This window comes from Lepisma saccharinum, chromosome 13, assembly GCF_977018435.1.
Source record: "Lepisma saccharinum chromosome 13, izLepSacc3.1, whole genome shotgun sequence".
Classification (NCBI taxonomy): Eukaryota; Metazoa; Arthropoda; class Insecta; order Zygentoma; family Lepismatidae; genus Lepisma; species Lepisma saccharinum.
The window spans coordinates 44,238,066-44,260,910 of NC_139241.1; the positions used below are offsets into that span (position 1 = coordinate 44,238,066).

General features: G+C 38.1%; 1 protein-coding gene across 4 annotated transcripts in view; it reads right to left on the reverse strand.

Annotated features, from left to right (window-relative positions):
• Positions 1 to 16,886, reverse strand: part of LOC145996935 (uncharacterized) — a 48,869-nt gene extending 31,983 nt beyond the window's left edge. Inside the window, exons 1-3 of one of the 4 annotated variants that reach the window (XM_083133516.1) lie at positions 16,864 to 16,886; positions 7,556 to 7,616; positions 4,070 to 4,318 (exon numbers count right to left, since the gene is read on the reverse strand). In XM_083133516.1, the coding sequence (XP_082989642.1) occupies positions 4,070 to 4,318; positions 7,556 to 7,616; positions 16,864 to 16,866 (313 nt within the window). In that variant the 5' untranslated portion in view covers positions 16,867 to 16,886. The other 3 variants (XM_083133514.1, XM_083133515.1, XM_083133518.1) reach the window with 3 other exon arrangements.
• Between the last annotated feature and the right edge of the window lie 5,959 nt (positions 16,887 to 22,845).

Sequence of the window (22,845 nt, forward strand, 5' to 3'; positions counted from 1 at the left end):
CTCGTTGCACTGTTTATATACTGGTGGCAGCACAGAGGCAAGTGGCAAAGATCAGCTAGCTGCAACATTGCCAAATTAAGAGTTGCAACCAATGAGCTCTGAATTATCACGTTGTTACCTTAATGTAAAAGTTACTAGAAGCATTATTTTCCTGTAGTTTACGGTTATTACAAGCATAAGAAAACAGTTTCTCGTTGCGACGTTTCATGAGAACACACGCTCCCTTCATCAGACATTTATTTTCATTTTGACTAAAGATACAGTTATGTGAAACAAGAACTAAAAAATATTGTTTGGAATAATGAGTATCGTATTTCAAGTTATGATGTTGAAAATTTATATCCTAGTGTCCCAATAGAAGGTGCCACAGATGCATTTCACAGATGGCTTATTGAGATGAAGGTTAACCCAGTAAAATCGTGGGAAATGGTTCAATGGTTTACTGTATGTGCAAATTACAATTACTTTATATTTGATGGCAAAATCTATCAGCAAAGTAATGGTCTATCAATGGGAAACCCAGTATCCGGAATCATCTCCAGCATTTTCCTTCATTACATAGAATCTCCAATTGTTAATCAGCTAGGTGTGGATGTCGTACTCTACATCAGATATGTATTTGGTCTAGGAATTAATTTGTGCACCTGGACAAGAGATGGCGTAACGAGCGTATCGTCCCACAGTTCCGTGTATCCACACATGCATTGAAAACTCCTGTCAGCGTGCATCGTTCATAGTATAGGGCAGTTGACTGACACGTCAACAACAGCATTTTGTAGTCAACTGAACATGGCGCAGTTCGTGCCAGATAAAGTGTTTTCGCGGGGTGTTCTGCTTCATTACTTTAACATGCAGAAAAGTGCTACCGAAAGTCATTGTATTTTGGTTGAAGTGTATGGTGACCATGCGCTAGCTGAGTGAACGTGTCAGAAGTGGTTTGCACGGTTTAAAAGTGGTGATTTCGGCCTGGAAGACCAAGAGCGACCTGGACAGCCAAAAAAAATTGAAGACGAAGAATTGAGAGCATTGCTCGATCAGGATTCGTGTCAAACGCAGGAAGAACTTGCAGAAGCATTAGGCGTTGATCAAACAACAGTGTCCAAATGCCTCAAAGCCATGGGAATGATTCAAAAGATGTCACATTGGGTTCCACATGAATTGAAAGACAGAGACGTTGAAAGATGAAAAACCATTTGTGAATTGCTGCTTCAAAGACAGAAAAGAAAGGGGTTTTTGCATCGCACTGTTACTGGCGATGAGAAGTGGATCCATTACGAGAACCCGAAACGAAAAAAGGCCTGGGTGAAGCCAGGAGAACCAGGTCCATCACAACCAAAACGAGATATTCACTGTGCAAAGGTTATGTTGTGCATATGGTGGGATATGAAAGGTGTGGTGTACTATGAGCTGCTGCAACCAGGTGAAACTATTACTGGAGAACGTTATTGACGACAATTAATGCGTTTGAAGCAAGCTCTGGCCAGGAAACGACCAGAATGGGAGAACAGACATGATAAACTTATTTTTCAACATGATAACGCTCGCCCACATGTCGCAAAACCGGTCAAAAGCTATTTAGAAAATGTCGGATGGGAAGTTTTACTCCACCCGCCGTATTCACCAGACGTTGCTCCTTCGGACTACTACTTGTTCGATTGCATGAATAACGATTTGATTGGACAGCGGTTCACTTCTTCAGAAGATATCGAAAAATGGGTCTCTGACTGGATCGCTTCAAAGGATGAGGACTTCTTTCGCCACGGAATCTGTAACTTGCCTGACAGAAGGGCGAAAGTGGTGGCTCGCGATGGACAATATTTTTCTTAAGGTATTTATGTATTTTGTGTTTGAACTACAGCTTCAATGTGTGCGTAACAACCACACGAATTAATTCCTAGACCTAAATAGATGATGTGCTAATTATTGCTAAAAACGGGAACACCATCATGGACGTATTTAAATTATGAATCACATAGTCTCATAAAATTCACTTGCAAATCCATGAATAGCAATGTAATTTCTTTTCTTGATCTGCAAATTAAGACAACTGACACAACAATTCAAACACCAGTCCAAGTCCATAGGAAAAAATTAGGGGAAAAATACATCCATGCCAATTCAGAACATTCACGTATAACAATGGACAATATATTTTTAATTTTTTTCAGAGATATCCTAATAATAAGGATATCAAAAATGAAGAAGAAAAACTTTTTAATATAGCAAAAGAAAATGGCGTTCACACTAACAGAATAAACCAAATCAAAAAACAAGTCGCAAGAAAACAAAAGGAAAAGAGAAACACAGACAAAGATGAAAAATCTGTTGAAAAGAAATTTGTGTGCATTCCATTCCACAAGGGATTCTCACATAAAATTGACAAAATTTTTAGAAGATTTAATTTCAAAATTGTTTTTACATCACCAAGAAGTTTGGAATGTACATTTAATGAATTCAAAATGAGAAACTCTCTACCAGATGTGGAAACCACAGGAATATATAATATAAGTTGTTCATGTTCAAAGGATTATGTAGGACAAACAGCAAGGAAAATGGCAATAAGATGGCACGAACACAATTTGGACATTATAAATCTAAACCCAAGAACAGGTTTGTCAACTCATATCATCGAAGAGAAGCATTTGATTTAAAAGAGAAGGGTTTTAAAAAAATTGACGGGAAACATAGAGTTGAATGTCTGGGAAGCTTCGTTCATTGCAGAAGAACACTGGAATAAATTAAATAATGAAAATGGCAACATAGATCCAGTATGGAGTTTTCTTTTTCACAAATGGAGTAAGCCACCATCTTTAAAATTTAATGTAACAGAAAACATCAAGAGACTTTGTGAAAACAATGATAACTTTGAATTACCTGATGATATTTGGGATTCATAATTTTTAAATAAAAAATAATGTGATAAAAAAATATCTGAAATAAAAATAAAACAGACTGCTTCTTTTCAGTTAGGTTGCTATATTACAACAATGTAACATTGACAACATCCATTATGGATTCTTTTTGTTTAAAAAATTGCTAACCATTGTTATAACTGTATCTTTAGTCAAAATGAAAATAAATGTCTCATGAAGGGAGCACGTGTTCTCCTGAAACATCACAACGAAAAACTGTTTTCTTATGCTTGTAATAACCGTAAACTACAGGAAAATAATTCTACAATGCAAGCAATGCGTACATACAAGAAAAACTATTACTAGAAGCACGTGGCTATACAAACTTAACACTTGTGCGCTAAACTAATTAATGTACAGTAAGAATTTACAAACTACGCACAAGACAATACAACAATACAAGTTTCATGTTCAACCACAATGTGTATAAGATTAGATAAAAGATAAATTGAATGTGTAAGCCTCGCAGGGCATTTCGCAAGCTTTATTCATTATCTTTAACTAAAATATTTTAAACATCCATGTAGAATCGTTAAATGTGGCGACCACCCAGAGTCATTACAATGACCTTCAGACAACAACATTCATAGATGGTATAACCAAATTCCAGATGACGGGGATACCTGTGTAAGGGGAAGAGCACAGGATGCCCGTATGTGTCAGATGAGAATGTCGAACGCATCAATGGCCTCCAAGGTCTCCCAACCTCACCCTCTAGGATTTATCTTTGTGGGGTTATGTAAAAGATCGTGTCTACCTGCCAACCTACCTGAATTGAGATGCAGGATTTCTGTACCGGTGGAGTTTATTACACCAGACGTGCTAACGTCAGTGAGGGAAGATATGGACTACCAGCTGGATGTGTGCCGTGTCACAACATGTTCCCACATTGAACACTTGTTATGGAAACTCATTGAGTTACCCTTCCATCTCAGGTACGATTAATTATTTTATTGTATATGGCAGATACAATACACATGCTTAAAACTCCAACATTCATATGTATATACCCTGTTTATATGAGTAAATGAAAAGCCTAACTTACTTTGCCATGCAGTTGCAAGATATGTATAAAAATATCCATAACCACCAGAATCAACATCAGTTTTTAAAACGACTCATTCACTACTCTACACAAAAACTATAACTAGTCTTACTGTCATCCTCGAGCAACTCCTGTGCGACTAACGCCTGTGTGCCATCAGCCAGTGAAACTGCCGTCACTGGCGTACCATCTATGGTGGCTGTCCCGTTGATTATTAGGTTCCCCGTAGCATCGTTGCTTCCATCTTCTGTCGTAAGCGCATCCTCCGTGGCAGATGTTGAGGAAAGTGGGTCCAAATCAAGTGAATTATCTATTGTATCAGATGTGTCCAGTTTGAAGGTTTCCACAGTGCATGATATTACTAGAAATAAAAAATAAAATAAAGAGTTAGCCACACATGACATGAACAGTGAAAGAGCAGTGTCGCCCCTTGGCAGGCCCTCCTAAAATTTCCAGGTTCATTTTAATTTGAATGTCAGGCAATTTTTTTTTAAACCTTCTGAAACCTGAGGTTTGATGTTCTGCCCACCCAAGTTATCTGCTAGACTACAGTGCTACATAATCAACCATCTTATACCCATGAGAGTTAACAACACAGAGCATCTATAAAGCGAACCAAACTTTGGGTTAATTACAATTCATTTCATGGGCAATATAACCAGATGTATCATGCATCATATGGTACACCATGCTTTGCGATTTTTTTGGTGTAGTCACTCCTATTGGCCACAAGAGGCAGTTCCACACAATATGCCATCTTCTGTTGCTGGGGCATCCTTCAATTTGATCCATCGCCATGCAATTTTTCTTGTGGGGTCACATCAATGACAAATTGCTCATTTTGCCTATTTCATGTGACCTGCAAGAACTGAGAGTGTGAGCTGAAGAGGCTACAGTGACAGTAGTCACACCTGAAATGTTGTGCAGAGTCTGGCAGAAAACAAATGTTTGTCACGTCACACATGGGGCTAACATTGCAGCACAATAATGTAATGTCAGGATTGTAAAACATGCACGTCTTGTGCAATAAAACATCACCTAGTGTATCATGGTATTTGCATAATAAATTGTTGAAAGTGGGATTCACTTTATAGACACCCTGTATACAATTTTCCCAGGTATAACAAATTTCTTGCTTTCATCTGCAGCTTTAAGGATACTGTAACGCACGAGTCCCACTTTATACAGTAAATCTGAAAAAATATGCTCTTACAAAACTAAGAGAGAGAGTCGGTGGATTAACAGGCTCATGAAATAGCAACGATCATGACTCATGAGAGAGAAAAAAGCAACTTGCTGGTATCTCAGGAACTAACAGTTACGATAATCTAAAATTTACTAAACCTGGAAAACATAGAAAATCTTAGTTTAGCAAAGCATGCATCATTTTGATTGACCTGTCCATCTGTTTATTGGAGCCAAAGAATTGATGATTTTTTAATATTGTGATATCTCTGAAACCATTCAAATTATAAAGATGAAACTTACAAATTAAACGAATCACAATTTCACCCTTATATAATAATTATTATTATTACTCAGAAGTATTATTTTCATCTTTTGTATTTTTACATCAATTCAGTGAATGGTTGGTGTTTCATGCCAAATTCATCCTAGAAATTTGCTTTTTAGAGTACATATATTTACATATTTTCTATTCAATATGCTTGCAAAGACAATGGAATGTATGTTCTCAGAACAGACAGACTTAAAAGCCCTCACCCAGCAATTGCTTCTCCAGAAAATGTGGAAGGATCAGTTGGATGCAGTGAAGAAAATTATGTCTTCAGTTTCAGAGAAAAACCCACGGTAACGAAACTTTTAGCTATTAACAGGGAAACTGCTATGTGGAAACTGAAGGTATGACTTGAGATGACCGGACCCCTCTCCGATTTTCTTCATATTTGACATACTCACTAATTGAGGCCTAATCACAAATCTGAAGTTAAAATTTGTCGGAAACGTCTAGAAATTGTGAATCATTGACGCTAGCCTCACGAACCATTGGCACGTGGTTAGGTTAGTTTCGGTTAGATTAGGCAAACGTAGTTAAAATTTGGTGTCGTGGTATTATCAGGATCTAGAAATTGCAAATAATTGCGAACCATTGACGCTAGCCCCATGAACCATTGGCATGTGGTTAGGTTAGTTTGGTTAGGTTAGGCAAACATAGTTAAAATTTGGTGTCGTGGTAGTATCAGGAATATATATATATTTGGTTGTGACACAAAAAATTTCGCGAAAATCTACAGTTTCCATTCCGAAAACTAATGCCTTATTTTTGCTTATTTTGCAATTTCTAGATGTTTCCGACAAATTTTAACTTCAGATTCGTGATTAGGAGGCCTCAATTAGTGAGTATGCCAAATATGAAGAAAATCGGAGAGGGGTCCGGTCATCTCAAGCCGTTCCAAAACTGAATACACGCCACAGTTTTGTGCAAGTTTAAACATTATTTTTTCCTTACTTTTACTGGGATGGGATGAGTGATATGATGAAATTGATGAATGGACACTCACAAACATCCATGTCCAGGCTAGGATTCGAACCCGGAACCTCTGGTGTTCTAGCACGATGTGCAAATGTAAAATATTGAATCCTGTTGCTTTGCCTCACTTGAGAAGTTTATTAAAAAAAAAAATAGGACAGAAATGTTGATAATATGATGATCTTGGTGGTACTTATTTCTTACTTTTTGAATGTTTTAGTACATAACTATCCGGGCATTAAAAATTATATTCTCATTAACCCTTCCATCACATTACTTGGTATGTAACAATTGCTGAGAAACTAGTAAAAATCTCAATCCTAAGTGTCCAAAAGTCAACAATAAACATATGTTCATGTCTCAAAACATGTAGCTTTAGTTACACTTAAAACATGGACTGAATTCTACAAAATACTTTCGATGGGCAACATAAAATCTACAATAAAGAAACCAAGCAAGAGTGCATGTTATACAAAGCGTTCGAAAAGTCCCCACACTCAAAGTTTGAATTTTTTTTCCTCATAATTTATTAATCTTGTCAACGAAATGAATACATACATTTGTTAACTATATCTCGAAATACACAAAAAATAATTTCAAACCTAAATGTGAGTAATACTGCAATTTCTGATGTATGTAACACACTTACAAGATGGCAAACCACTTTTCGCATGTTGAAATACACAATAAGGATATTGAAACTAAATTTGGTGCTGGATCATCGGGAAATAGACTTCTCCATTTCTCCATACATCTTTCATATGACATACTCAAAATATGCTTCCAACATAGTGATTCGCTGCATGCGCATAAAGCTTTACGCCCACTGAGACACGGATCAACGCAGCAACATAAGTTATGTTGCCGCATTTCTCCTCGTTTTCCCACGTCTAAGTGGGTGATGTGCTTAAGACATTGTTGACAAACTTCATCTCACACCGAGGACTGTAACAGCAGCACTACTCTAAACATAAACTATTTCTTCAAAGTCATATCAATCCCTACTGACAGGGTTGCCAACTCATCCAGATGAATGCCTTAGTAGCTTCTTTTTTTAAAGTATGAGTGCAGGGACATTTCAAACCTTATCTAGTATACATAAATACTCACCATCTGATGAATGTTGGTCCGCTGTTGGATCCTCCGCATCTGTTAGACCAGCCATTGATATCTATGAAAGACAACAATCTTTAGTATTGAGGCACTACACCAACAATGACAACTTAGTTGCCACAAATGCAATTCAATGTACACAGGTAACATACATTTCTAACATTTGTGGAACCAGATAACACATGATCATCTGTTGAAAGAATTTTGGAAGACTTGATAATATTAAAGAGGGGGCATTCACCCACTGTACCCCCTCAAGAATGATGTTGATTGTTTTCTTTTTTCAATCGTTTTTTATTTTGTGCATAATATAAAATTGGCTCCAGCATACAGAAATTACAGATAATGGAGATATTTGAATATACGAAATGTGTAAGTAAAGTCCTGCCATCTCAAAAAGAACACGTCGGTATATGCTATAAGCTCCAAACCTAATAACATAAAATTATAGCTGCTGTTGTGGAATGTTGTGTTGGGTACTATATTCACTTGTGTGAAGCCTTCGGGCTGTTCTGCTTCATGGTAAGATGACATGCTAAGGTAACAGACGTACTCTACTCAAAATAACACATTGCCACAAGCTAAAAACAACTAAAAACATTCATAAACAATGAAATCTCCACAAACCATGCAAAATATTTCACTTTCTTGGTGCAGTACAAAGGATGAAGAGTTCTGAAAATATTACAGGGCAGTGGTATTTCAATATAGCAAAATCAAGCATGATTTTGATTTATTTTACTTCGCTTCTTGTGGCACTTTTGGCTAATTTGCGAAGATGGGGATGAGTGATATGATGAAATTGATGAATAAACATCACAAACCTCCTGCCCAAGCCAAAAGCAAGTACGAAAATTGATGGTATCCATGACATTATACGTGGGCCAAAATGATGATGAAATTCTATGACAACCATACAAAACTGACCTAACTTACACTATACAGAGCCTAAGTTCCAATTGTTCAATTCTGAACTAATCATTGTGCAAACACATTTCTAACATGGTTCTGTTTATAAATTTTGTCTGTACACACATACTTCTCAGATTTCTTATTGCATGATTTCAGAAAGAATTTTCTCTTCTATATACTCCTATTTGATTGTAAGTAGTAACTTGTGTACTATCATCTTATTATGAACTACTGATAGCATATAGGTCATGTGTGTGAGGTGCAAAGGGGTCTTCTGCTTCAGACCAGTTACAATAAAATGAGAAATATTTTTGTTGATAGGTTAGGTCGGCCACGAATACAGAGGTTGATTCATTTGTATTCAGCCGAATTCGAATGTGCCACTTACCTTGGAAATGCCGTGTTTCCACCACCGGTTGTGTTCGATCTGTAGGCCACCACTACTTACTATTGCCTGGCATTGGAGTTTCCATTGCAGGAGACTGCGTTGCAGCTGGACCATGGGGGGTATTGCATCCCACTCCTCGTTACAGGCTTTCCACAGGCCGTAGCTGGTGCGGACTCGACGATGGGACAGGCACCACTTGAGTACGAAAGCACAATAGTCCATTGGGCTGGCATCTGGACTCTTGACAGGGATTTCAGAGAAAGGAATTGCAGAAATTCCAGTTTCCTGTTTCATACGGCGATAGAATTCCAGCGATGTTTTCGCTGTGTGGCTGGATGCCTTGTCTTGGTGCAGTTCAACCTAGTTCACGTCTTGTCCGTACAATGCTGGGATTTCATGCTGGTACATTTCAGTCAGGACATGAGTCTGATAGTACACAGCATTGATTTTGACGTTTCGCTCAACTTTCGGAGACGCAGTTTGCCCCTGTACGAGAAACCAGCCATAATCATGAACCCTTTTGCAAAGCTCTCTGCGCACTGGCGGAAGAACGTGCTTCGGCCCTTGGCATCAACAGGTCTGTATGTAATGGCACGAACTTTACCAGTCTGTGAGGTAAATCCACGCCTCATCAAGGGTCACAACAAACTTCCACCGATCACGCACTAGATGACGTTCATACAGCCTCCTGCAGTTCCTTTTTCGCTCAGCCACATGACACGGTTTCAGGGCATGCACACTTGCAAACGACCTTGAGGCGTAAATCCCTGTGAATGGTGTGGTTGATTGTCGCCTGCGATGTGCGGCATTTGCTGGCCATCGCACGATGTGTGGGGGGGATTTTCGGAGGTCACCATACGCCGAACAACATGCAATAGCAGCGGGGTCCTCTTCACGGGAGGCCGGTTTCGCTGATCGCGCCTGTGTGGTGGGTGCCCCGCATATTTCCGTATAATACGAATCACAGTGGCACGAGCTATACGAAAATTACGCACTTTACACATTTCTACGATGCACGATGTCGTGAACTTCCTGTCAGAAAGGGCAATAACGTACCCCTTCCAGAATCTGTTCAGTTTCGGTGGCATCAGACTATGCTCGACCACACTGTTCTACTGCGTGACTACCGAGATACTGTTGCTTGCCTCGTGGCAATCTCACGGCGATGCGTTTTACATGTGCGGTACAATCGCACATTGAATTCGGTTCAATATACATGAATCAACCTCTGTAATCTCTATAAATGCTTTGGTAGTTGGGTTGGTCAGGTTTAGGGGTTTTAGCATTAAAATAATATGTCTAAATGCTATTGTGCACAGTTTCAATAACAACACCACTTTAGAGTTTCGAATGATGTAAAGCACAATGTAAATACAGCAGTAGCCTGTGTCCAAGACGAAAGTAAATAAACAATGGCTGCTCAATGGGAAGCAGGGATGCTTGCTACAGCTTTCTTTTTATCGCTTATAAGCAATACCGTGTGAAACTCTATACTGCAATAATTACTTTCTCAATCATGTCCACCATTCCTTTAAGACTTTCTAATTGTTCAATAAAACTTGCAAAAATTATTTAACATTCAGAACCATAACCCCATACTAAGGTTACTATATTTTCATAACTCAAACTGGGATGCTGGTGATGGAAGGCTTGTTGTGGAGTGGGGAGGGGGGCTGGACCTGACAAAGTACACCATAATTATGTACAGTCCCATTATCATAATATTTACACTTCTTAATAAAAACAAAAAATAACTTAGAACTCTATCATTAAACATGCAATTTCTTAGTTTCTATAATGGGTAACACTTTACTATACCGGAGACGGATTTCTTCAAATTTACAGGAGAAAGTACTTATGCAAATCATTTTCTGTACCGTTGTTGATGTTCGGGAATGTAGTTTTGATCCATTTTAATGCAAATGCATGTGGTTTTCTACGAAAATCTATTTCTGACGCACTATTGCTGCTGCCGCCATTTGCTTTCTGCAGGAGAGCACAAAACACGCTATTGCTGCTGCTAACAGCCGATGTTGTCCGTATATGCTAAATTGAATGAAAGGAGTGCTAATGGAACCTAACCTAACAGGCCTAACCTAACCTAGTAGGCATACCTCGTCCCCGTGATGGTTCGTGGGGCTATCGTGAATTTTTGGGCTGACATCAATGGTTTTTGGGGCTACCAATGGATGGTTTGTGGGAAATAAGGAACAACAGTAAGTACTCGTTAATGTATGAAATAGACATTATTTTCGTTAGAAATTCATTATTTCACCTAAAGAAATGTTCCGCAATGCAGAATAGTACGTTAGCAATGTAAAAAATTGCGAAATAAATCAGTGATAGGTGTCTCTGGTATAGTAAAGTAGTACCCTATAATGAACTAAGCGACCCGAGTTCCTTTTGTTTTATAGAGATTTCATCATGCCACGAATGCAATTTTAACATGGTTCGATTTCGATTTACTTCTGTTTAAACACATACTGTGTAGTTTTAGCAAATACATAAGATTTTGTTCAATATATGCTTTTGTAGTTAGGTTAGGCAGGCCAGGTTTGGTTCTATTAGCATTAAAATAAAGTACCTGAATGCATTCTACTAACGATCCAATTTACTTCTACATTAATTCCCACTAGTCTATGATACTTACAGTCATTTTGTCAAAAGCAAATACATTGTCCATGGGAAGCATGCATGCTTGTGTAAGGTAATTTTTAAGTTGTTGTTTTCAAAATAAATATATATTTTTTTAAAATCCAAACAGTGATAATTACTTTAAGGAAGGTTCAAATTTCGTGTGACAATGATTGCCAAAATTCTACAATAATTAGTGTTCCTGCTAGGAGAATTTGAAAAAAAATCAGAAAACAATCGAAACCGTTACCAACTAAGCTGCAATCTCACGATGGCTAAACTTTAATAGAAAACTATACATTGAACCATATACTGACAGTTTACAGTAAGCAGCTTACTACACACTGGAAGAGAATCTGGTAAACATTTACAATGCCGGAAGTATTTCCGATTGCTTTCAAATTCGGCATACTCACTAACTTTGGCCTCGTGATCACAAATCTGAAGTTAAAAACTTGCGGTCACGTCTAGAAATTGCAAAATCATGTGCAGATATTACCGCTATGATTGTCGATACACTAATATGGTAACCATGTTTGATGATGTGAACAAGTGAAGTTCGGTATTTGTTACGCTGTCTGAGAAAATGGCATCTTGCATAAGGTGGAAAAAATGGTTGCCCCCACGAACCATTCACGGTTAGGTTAGGTTAGGCAAGCATAGTTAAAGTCGCGATGCGGTAACAAGCGGTATGCAATCAGAACGCAGAACGTCACCAATTTCTGTCTCCTCATTGGCTGCCATGTGGCTGGGGGTTTTCTGCATTGCACTTTCGCACAAACAGGCAGACAGGTTAATCAGCTGTTGGCAAGCTCGGGAAAAAATAAAACGCCATGCGAAATTAAGCACGTACGTATCAGTATGCTAATATATGTTATTTCAGTCGTTAAGTGATAAATTAATGAATCTAGAAGTTTCATTCTGAAGTTTCTTGTAGGTTAACGTTAACTTCACGTGTGAATTTTACTTTCTGGCAAGCATGAAACTTTTTCTCTTCCTGCTCAACACAGCAACCGAAAATCTTCAATGAAAGAACCTTTGTTGTGTTTTTATTATGGTACATTGCAAACATGAGCTACCGGCATCTTTTTACTTGTGTTGTATTATATCACAATTACCTACAAAAGAAAATGAGTCTTGAGTTATGAACAACTGTGGCAAATCATTCTCCTTTGATTTCATGCCGCCTCTCTTTGCCTTTGTCACACCGCGACATTAGTCTTTTTCGCAACTCGATACCAACCGCAGCTATGCCAGCATATTGTTTTTGTATATGAAACTCACCCTTTGATACGTAACGACATGGAATTTATTCTTCTGCAACATTGTTGAAACTTCAGAACGTATGTATTTCTTGGAAATTACGTATAAACAAATTACGTACAACTTGGTTTCGTAAACACGTTTTTAAATTATATTTTGCAAAACCTACAAAAATTTACCTCTGAAACAGAATTTCAGAGAAGTGAGTTACTGTATTACGGAGAAGAATTTATCAAGAACAAATCAATTGTGTGTGAATTGATTGATTGAGTTGGTGTTCTAAAGTCCACTTTATGCACACTACAGCTAATCTGGGATGGACCTACAGTTGGAAGTGGGATCCTGTGTACCAATTACTCTCTTTCTTCTTTCCGACATTGCAGTACAATTTCTCTAAACAACTGTTACAAACACACGCCCGCTCACGCACAAAAGTATTCAATACAGAAATCGGACTGAATATTAAGAAAAACTCACTTCACTCAGCCAAAAGCTCTCCGCATATTAACGTTGATCCTTCAAATATGACCAGAGTCGGAATGAGAACAATGGAAGTGTCCCGTTGTTGACTGTTTAACCAGATGTTTAATCCCACACGTGTTTCTATGGGCTCGCGAAAATTTTGAAGGAGGTCAATCAGGCAATAGCGAGTCGCTACCAGAGTGGGTGGTTCCACGCCGGTTGCTAGCACGTCCCGACTGTGAAATAAGGGCCATCATAAACATAGTTTTGAAAAATAGTTGTTTTCTTCGTAAATCAAGAGTGTTTACTCCGTTCATGGACCCACTTATTTCGGCTTATTTTGCAATTTCTAGACGTGATCGCCAAATTTTAACTGCAAATTCGTGATTATGAGGCCAAAATTATTGAGTATGCCGAATTTGAAAGCAATTGAAGATACTTCCCGTATTGTAAATTCGCTCTGACAATCTTAATTGCAATTCAGCACCGCAAGCAAATGGAAATGAAAGTAACATTATTAATAATTGTGTTTGGAAAGAAATCGGAGGTCTCTACATCACTTTCCTGTAACTCGATAACTCATGTTATCGATAGAGAGTGATTCACTGTACATGCATTTACATAGAAACAATTGTCTGAAAATATAGTCTTAATCATTTCTTCATTCTCCCACCTGATTCTGGGGCATTTGTGCATCCCGAAGAAACTGCTTGGTATACCAGGACAAATCATACCATTCGGGAACTGTCTCTGAAAATCTGGGACGTATAGCAACAGTGAAAATCCGGGATGTGTAGTAACCCGGTAAAACTTCGACATGGTCCCAACACCTCTGACTCGTTCATTTAGTCACTTTTAACATTCGTACTTACCTATTCTGCATTGCGAAAGATTCTTCAAGGTGGTATTTTGCATTTTTCACAAAAATAATTTGATTTTTTCACATTACGAGCAATTATTTCATTTCCTTTTTTCGTTCGCATAAGACACAATATGGCGAGACAGCTTGACTAGCGTGATACACCACCATTGGGTATGCAGTGTTTCCAACCTTGTCAACCGAAAAATCCCCAAGAACCATTAACGGATAGCCCCAATTCATGAATAGCCCTACGAACCATGCACGGATGGCCCCAGAAACCAAAAAATCCCCACAAACCATGCACGCTTGGCCCCACAAACCATGCACGGCAAGGTTAGGTTCGGTTACGTTAGACAAATGCTATTGCCATGATTTAACATTATAATGCATTTTTATTAGACTAGTTTCACTGGATAAATAAATAACCTCAGACCATACATGATTCATAGCTGGAAGATGTGATGTACAGGTTTAGCATGTGAATGTAGACGTCGGTAATTATGCGATATCGCCCGAACACTTTTCACTCGTTTATTTAGTTAATTTTAGCATTGATACTTACCTATTCTGCATTGCGGAAGATTCTTTAAGGTGAAGTGATGCCTTTTTCCATAAACTTTTTCCAACTTTTCATATTACGAGTCATCATTTGTCTTCCTTGTTCCGCTTGGGTAACAGACAATATGGCATGCACTCGTCATGGATCATCGCACGTCGTGCTTGCGTTTTGTTGATTTGGAGTGAGTATGCAGTGTTTCAACCTTCACCAAAAAATACCTACTTTCGTGTTCATTATGTCATCACAAACCATTGACGGATAGCCCAAAAAAACCATTCACGATAGCCCCAAAAAACATTCACGATAGCCGCATGAACCATTGACGGATAGCCCCATGAACCATTGACGGATAGCCCCACGAACCATTCACGATAGCCTCAAAAACCATTGACGGATAGCCTCAAAAACCATTTACGATAGCCCCACGGACCATTTCTGGCAAGGCAAGGTTAGGTAAGTATAGTTAAAAAAAAAGAAAAAGTTCTCGTAAAAAAAAGGCACCTTTGAAAACACTGGCAAGACCACGTGACTTTCGACGCTCGCGCCATCTGCAGGTACATAATGGAAACAATGGCATAATGTTGTCGCTTTACAGAAAATGCAAGTTCCTTACATAGAAAGTGATTATTTCTTGTTCTGCAGGATTCTATGGTGAAGTTTTCAGTTTCCGCGAAAGAAAATACCTCGAAGAACTTCAACAATGCTACAGAAACTGATTTCAGTAAGTAGTTTCTCGTGTAAATATGAAGAAATCTGTTCGGGCGATATCGCATATTTACCACCATTTCAGGTACTACTTTATTATACCGGAGACACCTATCAATGATTTATTTCGCAATTTTTTACATTGCTAACGTATTATTCTGCATTGCGGAACATTTCTTTAGGTGAAATAATTAATTTCTAATGAAAATAATGTCTATTTGTTACAATAACGAGTACTTACTGTTGTTCCTTATTTCCCACAAACCTTCCATGGGCAGCCTAAAAAACCATTGACGTTAGCCCAAAAATTCACGACAACCCCACGAACCATCACGGGGACGAGGTATGCCTACTAGGTTAGGTTAGGTTCCATTAGCACTCCTTTCGTTCAATTTAGCATATACGGACAATACGGGTGCGTATTGTGCTCTCGTGCAGAAAGCAAATGGCGGCAGCAGCAATAGCGCGTCAGAAATAGATTTTCGTACAAAACCACATGCATTCGCATTAAATGTTTCAAAACTGCATTCCCGAACATCAACAACGCTACAGAAAATGATTTGCGTAAGTACAAAAGTCAAAAATTGACGAAACAAGAAAATTAGAGGTGTCCGAAGGATAGTAAAGTGTTACCCCATTTCATACACCAGTTGTAAATCAACAGAAGAATGTTAACAAATACACATATTATGAACCTGAAGTTTCGGATCCAATGCACGGTATGTTGCACATCAGATGCTGTACATTCAAATGGAAAGGGGGAAAGGGGTTGCATAAATATATTTACACAAGGTAGCACGGTGGGAATTAACGATAATTTCCCGTCAGCAGCATTTTGAATGCATATTGTACAATTAATATGAACTACCATTATTATTGTAAATAATGACATCTTCCACATAAGACAAACTCGAAACGGGCCTTGTACATACAATCTTTTATAGTTATACATAACAGCACATGAACATAAAACCCCGAACCAACATTCGTTAGTATATCTTAGTTGCCTAATATAGCACATACCTATTTGTGTTTATTTAAACATGCAAAAAGCAGCCGACAACCATTGAAAGTTTTAAACCTATAACTAATTATATTTTACTTTACCATATAAAAATAGATGCAACAAATCTAAATACGAAACATCCAGTACATCATACGATTAGATCACTTGCAATGAAATCCATTCTGCATGTCACAATGCGAAAAACGTAAGTATAAAACGAAAAAACTGACACAGCATCAGCTGGGAACATCAATAGAGCAAAATTTAGTAAAAGCCCGCAGTTGCCGAAATATATTTCGCCATATTGAGCAGAGCAAGTACACTACTGTCAGTTGTACAGCAGGGCCAAAATTTTCAATTAACTTGGACGTCATATTACAAATTATAAGAACACAAATACGTAAAAGTAATTTTGTGCAATTTTAGGATTCCAACAAGTCGATCTGTGCCCAGCTGAACTGTGATGAACTATAGAATCTTGGGAAATTACCCATGAACTCACTGCTTCACCCACCATTCAACGCGGTTGAACAAAATGGCTGCGGAAGTCTTTTTTTTTTTTCTTCATGCAGGGCACGACCAAGAGAGGCCAGCACTAAGCGCAAATAGATACGCAATAAAAACAATAGGATAAGCTATTCCTGTTTTTTCTCCTGTAAAATTGCTTTTCTTAGTATGCATCTTAATGTTGTATGTCAAAATAAATATGCAGAATTTAAGGAGGGAAATATTTTTTTATAATGTGTTGAGTATTTTAAAAATAGATTCATCAAAAGTGAAAAAGTGACTTGGTAATTCTTCAATTAGCTATTATATCAGAATTACTCAGAAAGGCACTCTGATAACTTATCTTTACATAAAATATACTATTTCAAATAAGATACTTTTTTCAAAGTGTGCATTGATTATGATTATATTGTACTATTTATTAACGAACATTTTTTTTTTAAACATTTTCATACTACTAAATGATCACATTTTATATTTCTTATTTTTTGCCACTCCTCTGCAACTTTTGGCTAATGGCGACGATGGATAAATGATGATTAACCCTCCGTCGGGCGCAATATTTAAATGTGTCATAAGTGGCGCAATGTATCAATTTGATACTTTTGATTTGAAGCTTTTCTATTTGTGTTTGTAGAATATTATTTAAATATTAATCAATAAAACTATTAATTTAGCATGTAAGGACTAGTTCCTGAGAGTCCTTCGTTCAATTACTTACTTCCGAAATATTGGAAAAAAAATGTTTACATAATTAACAGTAATTAATATTACACTATCGGGCGCAATGTATCACATTGATACTTTTCGAGTGTTTTGATTCTTTTTGTTTCATTATTTGTTTTTTTTTATTTTGGGGGGAGAATTTGTATGAGGGGGGAGAAGATGGGTATTTTTTTTTATTTTAAAAATTTGTTATTAGAACAAAACAGAAAATTCAAAATATTTTCTACAACTCATAAATAGAAGGAAGTATACAGTGAACTACTACATAATCCTTAGTTTCATTACTACAAAATACAAACTCTTCTTATAAAAATTAGCATGAGAAAAACATAATGTACAAACTAGGACTAAACAAAATATTTGTAAATGTTGTTACATGTACATCTAATCGTTAAATATATTTTCAGTCGTCTTCATCACTAGATCTGTCATTAGGTAGCTACATCTTTGGATAACACTTAACACATAGGGGAAGGTGGGGGAATGGCGCTCAGCGGGCAATGGCGCTCACCCTTCTGTAGTCGTTACGGAGGGTGTTATTGAAGAGTAACCCATGCTAACATCTAGAACCCAGTACTACGAGGCACCAAACAAAAGGCGGCACATGTGGAGTTGACTTTTAAGAAGCAGGGTGCAAAAAACGAATTTGTCATATTTTCTTATAAAATTGGGAAGGAAGAAAGTGCAAGGTAAGTAAACGGAACGTTTAAGCTAGAGTCTTGAAAATTTTACAGATATAATAATAGTATCTCCTGTTTATTTCTTAATTATTATAAAGTAAACATTTGAGGTTCTTCATGAGACGATAAACAAATAACATAATATGGCGCCTATCGGGTAATGACGCTCACGCTGTTTGTGATGGGAACATGAAGGGTGCAAACACGTTTCTCATAATAAGCGTCCCATGTGTGCATTTTTGTGCAAAATTGTGCTCAATTTAATTTGTATCTGCATATTAATAAATATAAGTACTTAAAGATATAGTTTCTGTATAGTACAAAAATTGTATTGATTTACTGTTAGGATGATTACTGAGTGCCATTACCCTACCAATAGGGCAATTGCGCTCACACGCACATTGTTACTTTTTGACATTTACAGATATAACTATTAACGACAGGGAGCAAAGTGATACGCAGAGATGTACTACAAACCAGTGGCGTACGCAAGGGGGGGGTTACCGGGTTTAAACCCCCCCCCCTTGAGCTCTTGAAATATTATGGAAAATGCTGTAGAAAAAATTAAAAATGGCTAATTTATCACAGTCAAAGATCTGCGACAGTAATAATAATAATAATAATAATAATAATAATAATTTGGATTATTATTCCCATGCAGCATGAAGAAAAACACAACATTCCAAACACAATCTAAGCGGCCGCAAAGTTCAATTTTGCAATTTTGTTTTGCAAAAAGTCGCGCAGTGACTCTTGCGAGAATTGTGAAAATTCCTTGCTTCGTCCTTATTGCAAACGTTCTTCCCGGTACTGATTTCACATCCCCTTGTGAACTCTCAAGTGATGCTGAGTCTACATCCACATCATTAAATAATGTCGAAGAAGTCTTTTGTGAATCACCTAGAAGGGATAAATGTGTTGGAATGTCTATAAACTTACTTTACAACGAAAACATAGACTCAGTGGAATTTAGCAACATGTATTCTCGCGCTTCATCATCACCCTGGGTGAGTTCCATAGGTAAAGGTAATGTAAATTCCCCCGTGTATATAGCACCGTGCCATGAAGTCACACATAGTGGTGTGGTGGGCCCCAAAGATTCTTGATCTCGAACTATTTTGCAGGTGATGTGATCAGCACCATGCTCCGGCAGCCTTCATCCCCCAAGGTTGCTCTCAGATACCCATAGGCTGGGTGCGGAGACAAGGCTGGATAAATTCCAACCAATTCCGGGAATCGAACCCGGATATCCCACGAAGTTGTCAGACTAGACCAGCGCGGCTCCTTGAATGAGTTTCATATATCGATTATTTCAATAAATTTAATATATTTGCTTGTTTTTATGGATTTTCTTCACACTTAAAATGTCTCACTTATCATATACAAATAACCGTTGACTAGACAATTATTTTGAAACAAAAAAATTGTAATTTTGTTCTATTTCTTTCATAAATAGCAGCTGCATTAGTAGTAATTAAACTAATTAATTAATTATAATAATTATTAATTAATTTATTATTATTATTAATTATAAGAATTATTAATTAATTTATTATTATTAATTAATTAAAGTATAATAAAACAATGGTAATGTGAATTTGTAGAAAGTTTTCGAGATAACACCCCCCTTGATGAAATCCTGCGTACGCTACTGCTACAAACGTTGCTTTTTCAGGCCCATATTTTCTTTTTGTTTCACTGCGTACAATTTCTGAGATTTTTAAAATCTCCCTTAGGTGGTCGCAATTCCCCCACTTTCCCCTACAGTAACTGTGTGTTGTGAGCACACTGGAGACTTACAAGCTTTGCAAAGTTTTCTTGTCATTTCGCTTATTCTTGCGTCCTTGCTAACGGCACATTTAACTCGCTTATCCAGCGTCTCATCTCCTAAAACTACATTAGCATCCACTATATTTTGAGGGCAGTACCTTTTCAAAGCATTTTGCAGGGATGGAGGCATTCCCCACAGTGATAATGCTACTGCGCTGTAGGTGTGGAAGTACTAGTTCGTGGCTTAGATTTCGAAGAAACAGTTGTCTTTTCTTCATTGCCATTCCCCAAGTATACGACCTGAGCATTGATGCCAGCTATATTGAGCATTGCAAAGAAAATTACCATTGGCCAACGACGAATATTTCTCGCTACATTGTAAGACGCACAGAGTTTGTCAGACTTTGTTTTATTGTAATAAGTTACCATCATAGTACTTGCTTCTCCACTTTCTTCATCAAAATGCTGACTTGAGATTACGAGTGCATTTTTCTTTTTACTTTTGGGGGGGACATATGATATAAGTGTTAATGATTCCCCGAATAGCTGCTTGAACGCTGTCGATCTTTGATATTCAGCAGTTCTATTGGAATAGCTTTTTTTAATTTTTTTTATTGTTCCAATATAAGATAATCTATGACGTTGCAACTCCTCTATCAACCCAACATCTGTAAACCAGTTATCGGCAGTTATGTTCCGCCCTGTTTTGAATATTGGTGTAGCCAGTCTGTTACCCTGCCCCCCTGTCAGGGCAACAGTGTTTTTTTTTCCTTATTGAAATATTTATTAATATGTTAATTAATTGTGTAATCAAGTGTATAAACATATATATGTGTGATTAGTGTAAATCAATTTATTATGCATTTTTAGGTTCGTATTATTCCATGTATAAATACCATGTAGCTCTCTGTTCTTTCTTCGTGTTTCGAACGTTCAAAAGAAAGGCGGGCAGTTTAGCTGTTAAAGATTAAAAATTTTGAAAGAAGGACCGTTGGCAACAGACGCCAACAAAACGCATATAAACTCCCAGATGAGAGTGGGGGAGGTCGGCTGTTGGAACTGAGACTTGGAAGGGAGAGGCTGTTTTTGCTTCGGTCAGCTAGGACCGGAGGACAGGTCTCCTGAAACGGATGCTGTAAGAGATTGGATTGCCGGACAAGCTAGTGCCTTGGTGTCCAGTTTACAGGTAAAAAGGTAGTCTGTACTGGATGTTATTTTTAGTGTTACCCACGAGACGAGACTTTGGCCTGTCTCGTCTCGTGGAAATGCTGTGAAATTAGTGTTGCCCACGGGACGAGACGGGACAGGCTTTTAAAAATTCGAGACGAGACGAGATTGATCATGTGTCCCGAGACAAACGAATATTTTCGAGACGAGACAGCATTTCACAGCATTTCCACGAGACGAGACAGGCCAAAGTCTTGTCTCGTGGGCAACACTATGTGAAATGCTGTCTCGTCTCGAAAATATTCGTTTGTCTCGGGACACATGATCATTCTCGTCTCGTCTCGAATTTTTAAAAGCCTGTCCCGTCTCGTCCCGTGGGCAACACTAGTTATTTTGAAGCAATTAACTTTGCGCCGGGCAGCCTAAATAGTGCCTTGTCACCGTGGAGTGTTGAGAAATGTACACGTCGGGGGACCTCGCGCCTGTTAACACGTTTCTTGGAGTAACGTGAGTCTACCCTGTGACAAGCGTACTCCCGAAGTAATTCATGAAATGTAAAGCATCCAGGTACAAACAATAGAGATTTCCAACTTCAAAATTAGAGTTTTGGCCAGTAGTAAATTGTCACCAGCCACTCAAAGAAAGATGATAAAGAGAGAGAGAGCGATAAAAGAGGGGAATAGAGAGAGAGAGAGAAAGAGAAAAATGAGAAAGAGGAAGAGAGAGAAATAGACGGAGATAGAGATGGGAAGAGAGAGAGAGAGAGAGAAAGAGGATATGAGAAAGAGAGAACACACACACACACACACAGAGAGAGAGAGAGAGAGAGAGAAAGAGGAAGAGGGAGAGAGAGAGAGAGAAAGAGGAAGAGGGAGAGAGAGAGAGAGAGAGAGAGAGAGAAACACACACACACATATATACACACATACACACACAGAGAGAGAGAGAGAGAGAGAGAGAGAGAAAGAGGAAATGAGAAAGAGAGAACACACACACACACACACACACAGACAGAGAGAGGGAGAGAGAGAAATAGACGGAGATAGACAGAGATAGGAAGACAGAGAGAGAGAGAGGGAGAAAGAGGACATAAGAAAGAGAGAACACATACACACACACACACACACACACACACACACACACACACACAGAGAGAGAGAGAGAGAGAGAGAGAGAGATAGAGAGAGAAAGAGGACATAAGAAAGAGAGAACATACACACACACACACACACACACACACATACACAGAGGGAGAGAGAGAGAAAGAGAGAGAGAGATTTTCTGCTCAAGATGTTCCGTTATGTGCTATTTAAAAATCTATGACGTTGATGGGAGTGATGTAGGTTGGTGTATATAAAGTACCACATGTTCTGTACAGTTAGTACGTTCATCGTGAAGTAGCAGGAAAGAGAAGAGCAAGATGGAGAAAAGCGGTTCTGCCAAGTCAAGAAGAGTGCAAACATCTGGTGGTGCCGAAGTATCTGTAGTGTCCAAATCTGCAACAACACGTTCGGGAGGAGTTACTGCAACGTCAGCTGTAGCACCTGCATCTCTACAGGGAGGAAAGGTTTGGAATGCGAAAAGAAAACTTAATTTTCAAGGGAATAGTTATGTGCAGCAGCAGTTAAATATGCTAAAGCAGCTCT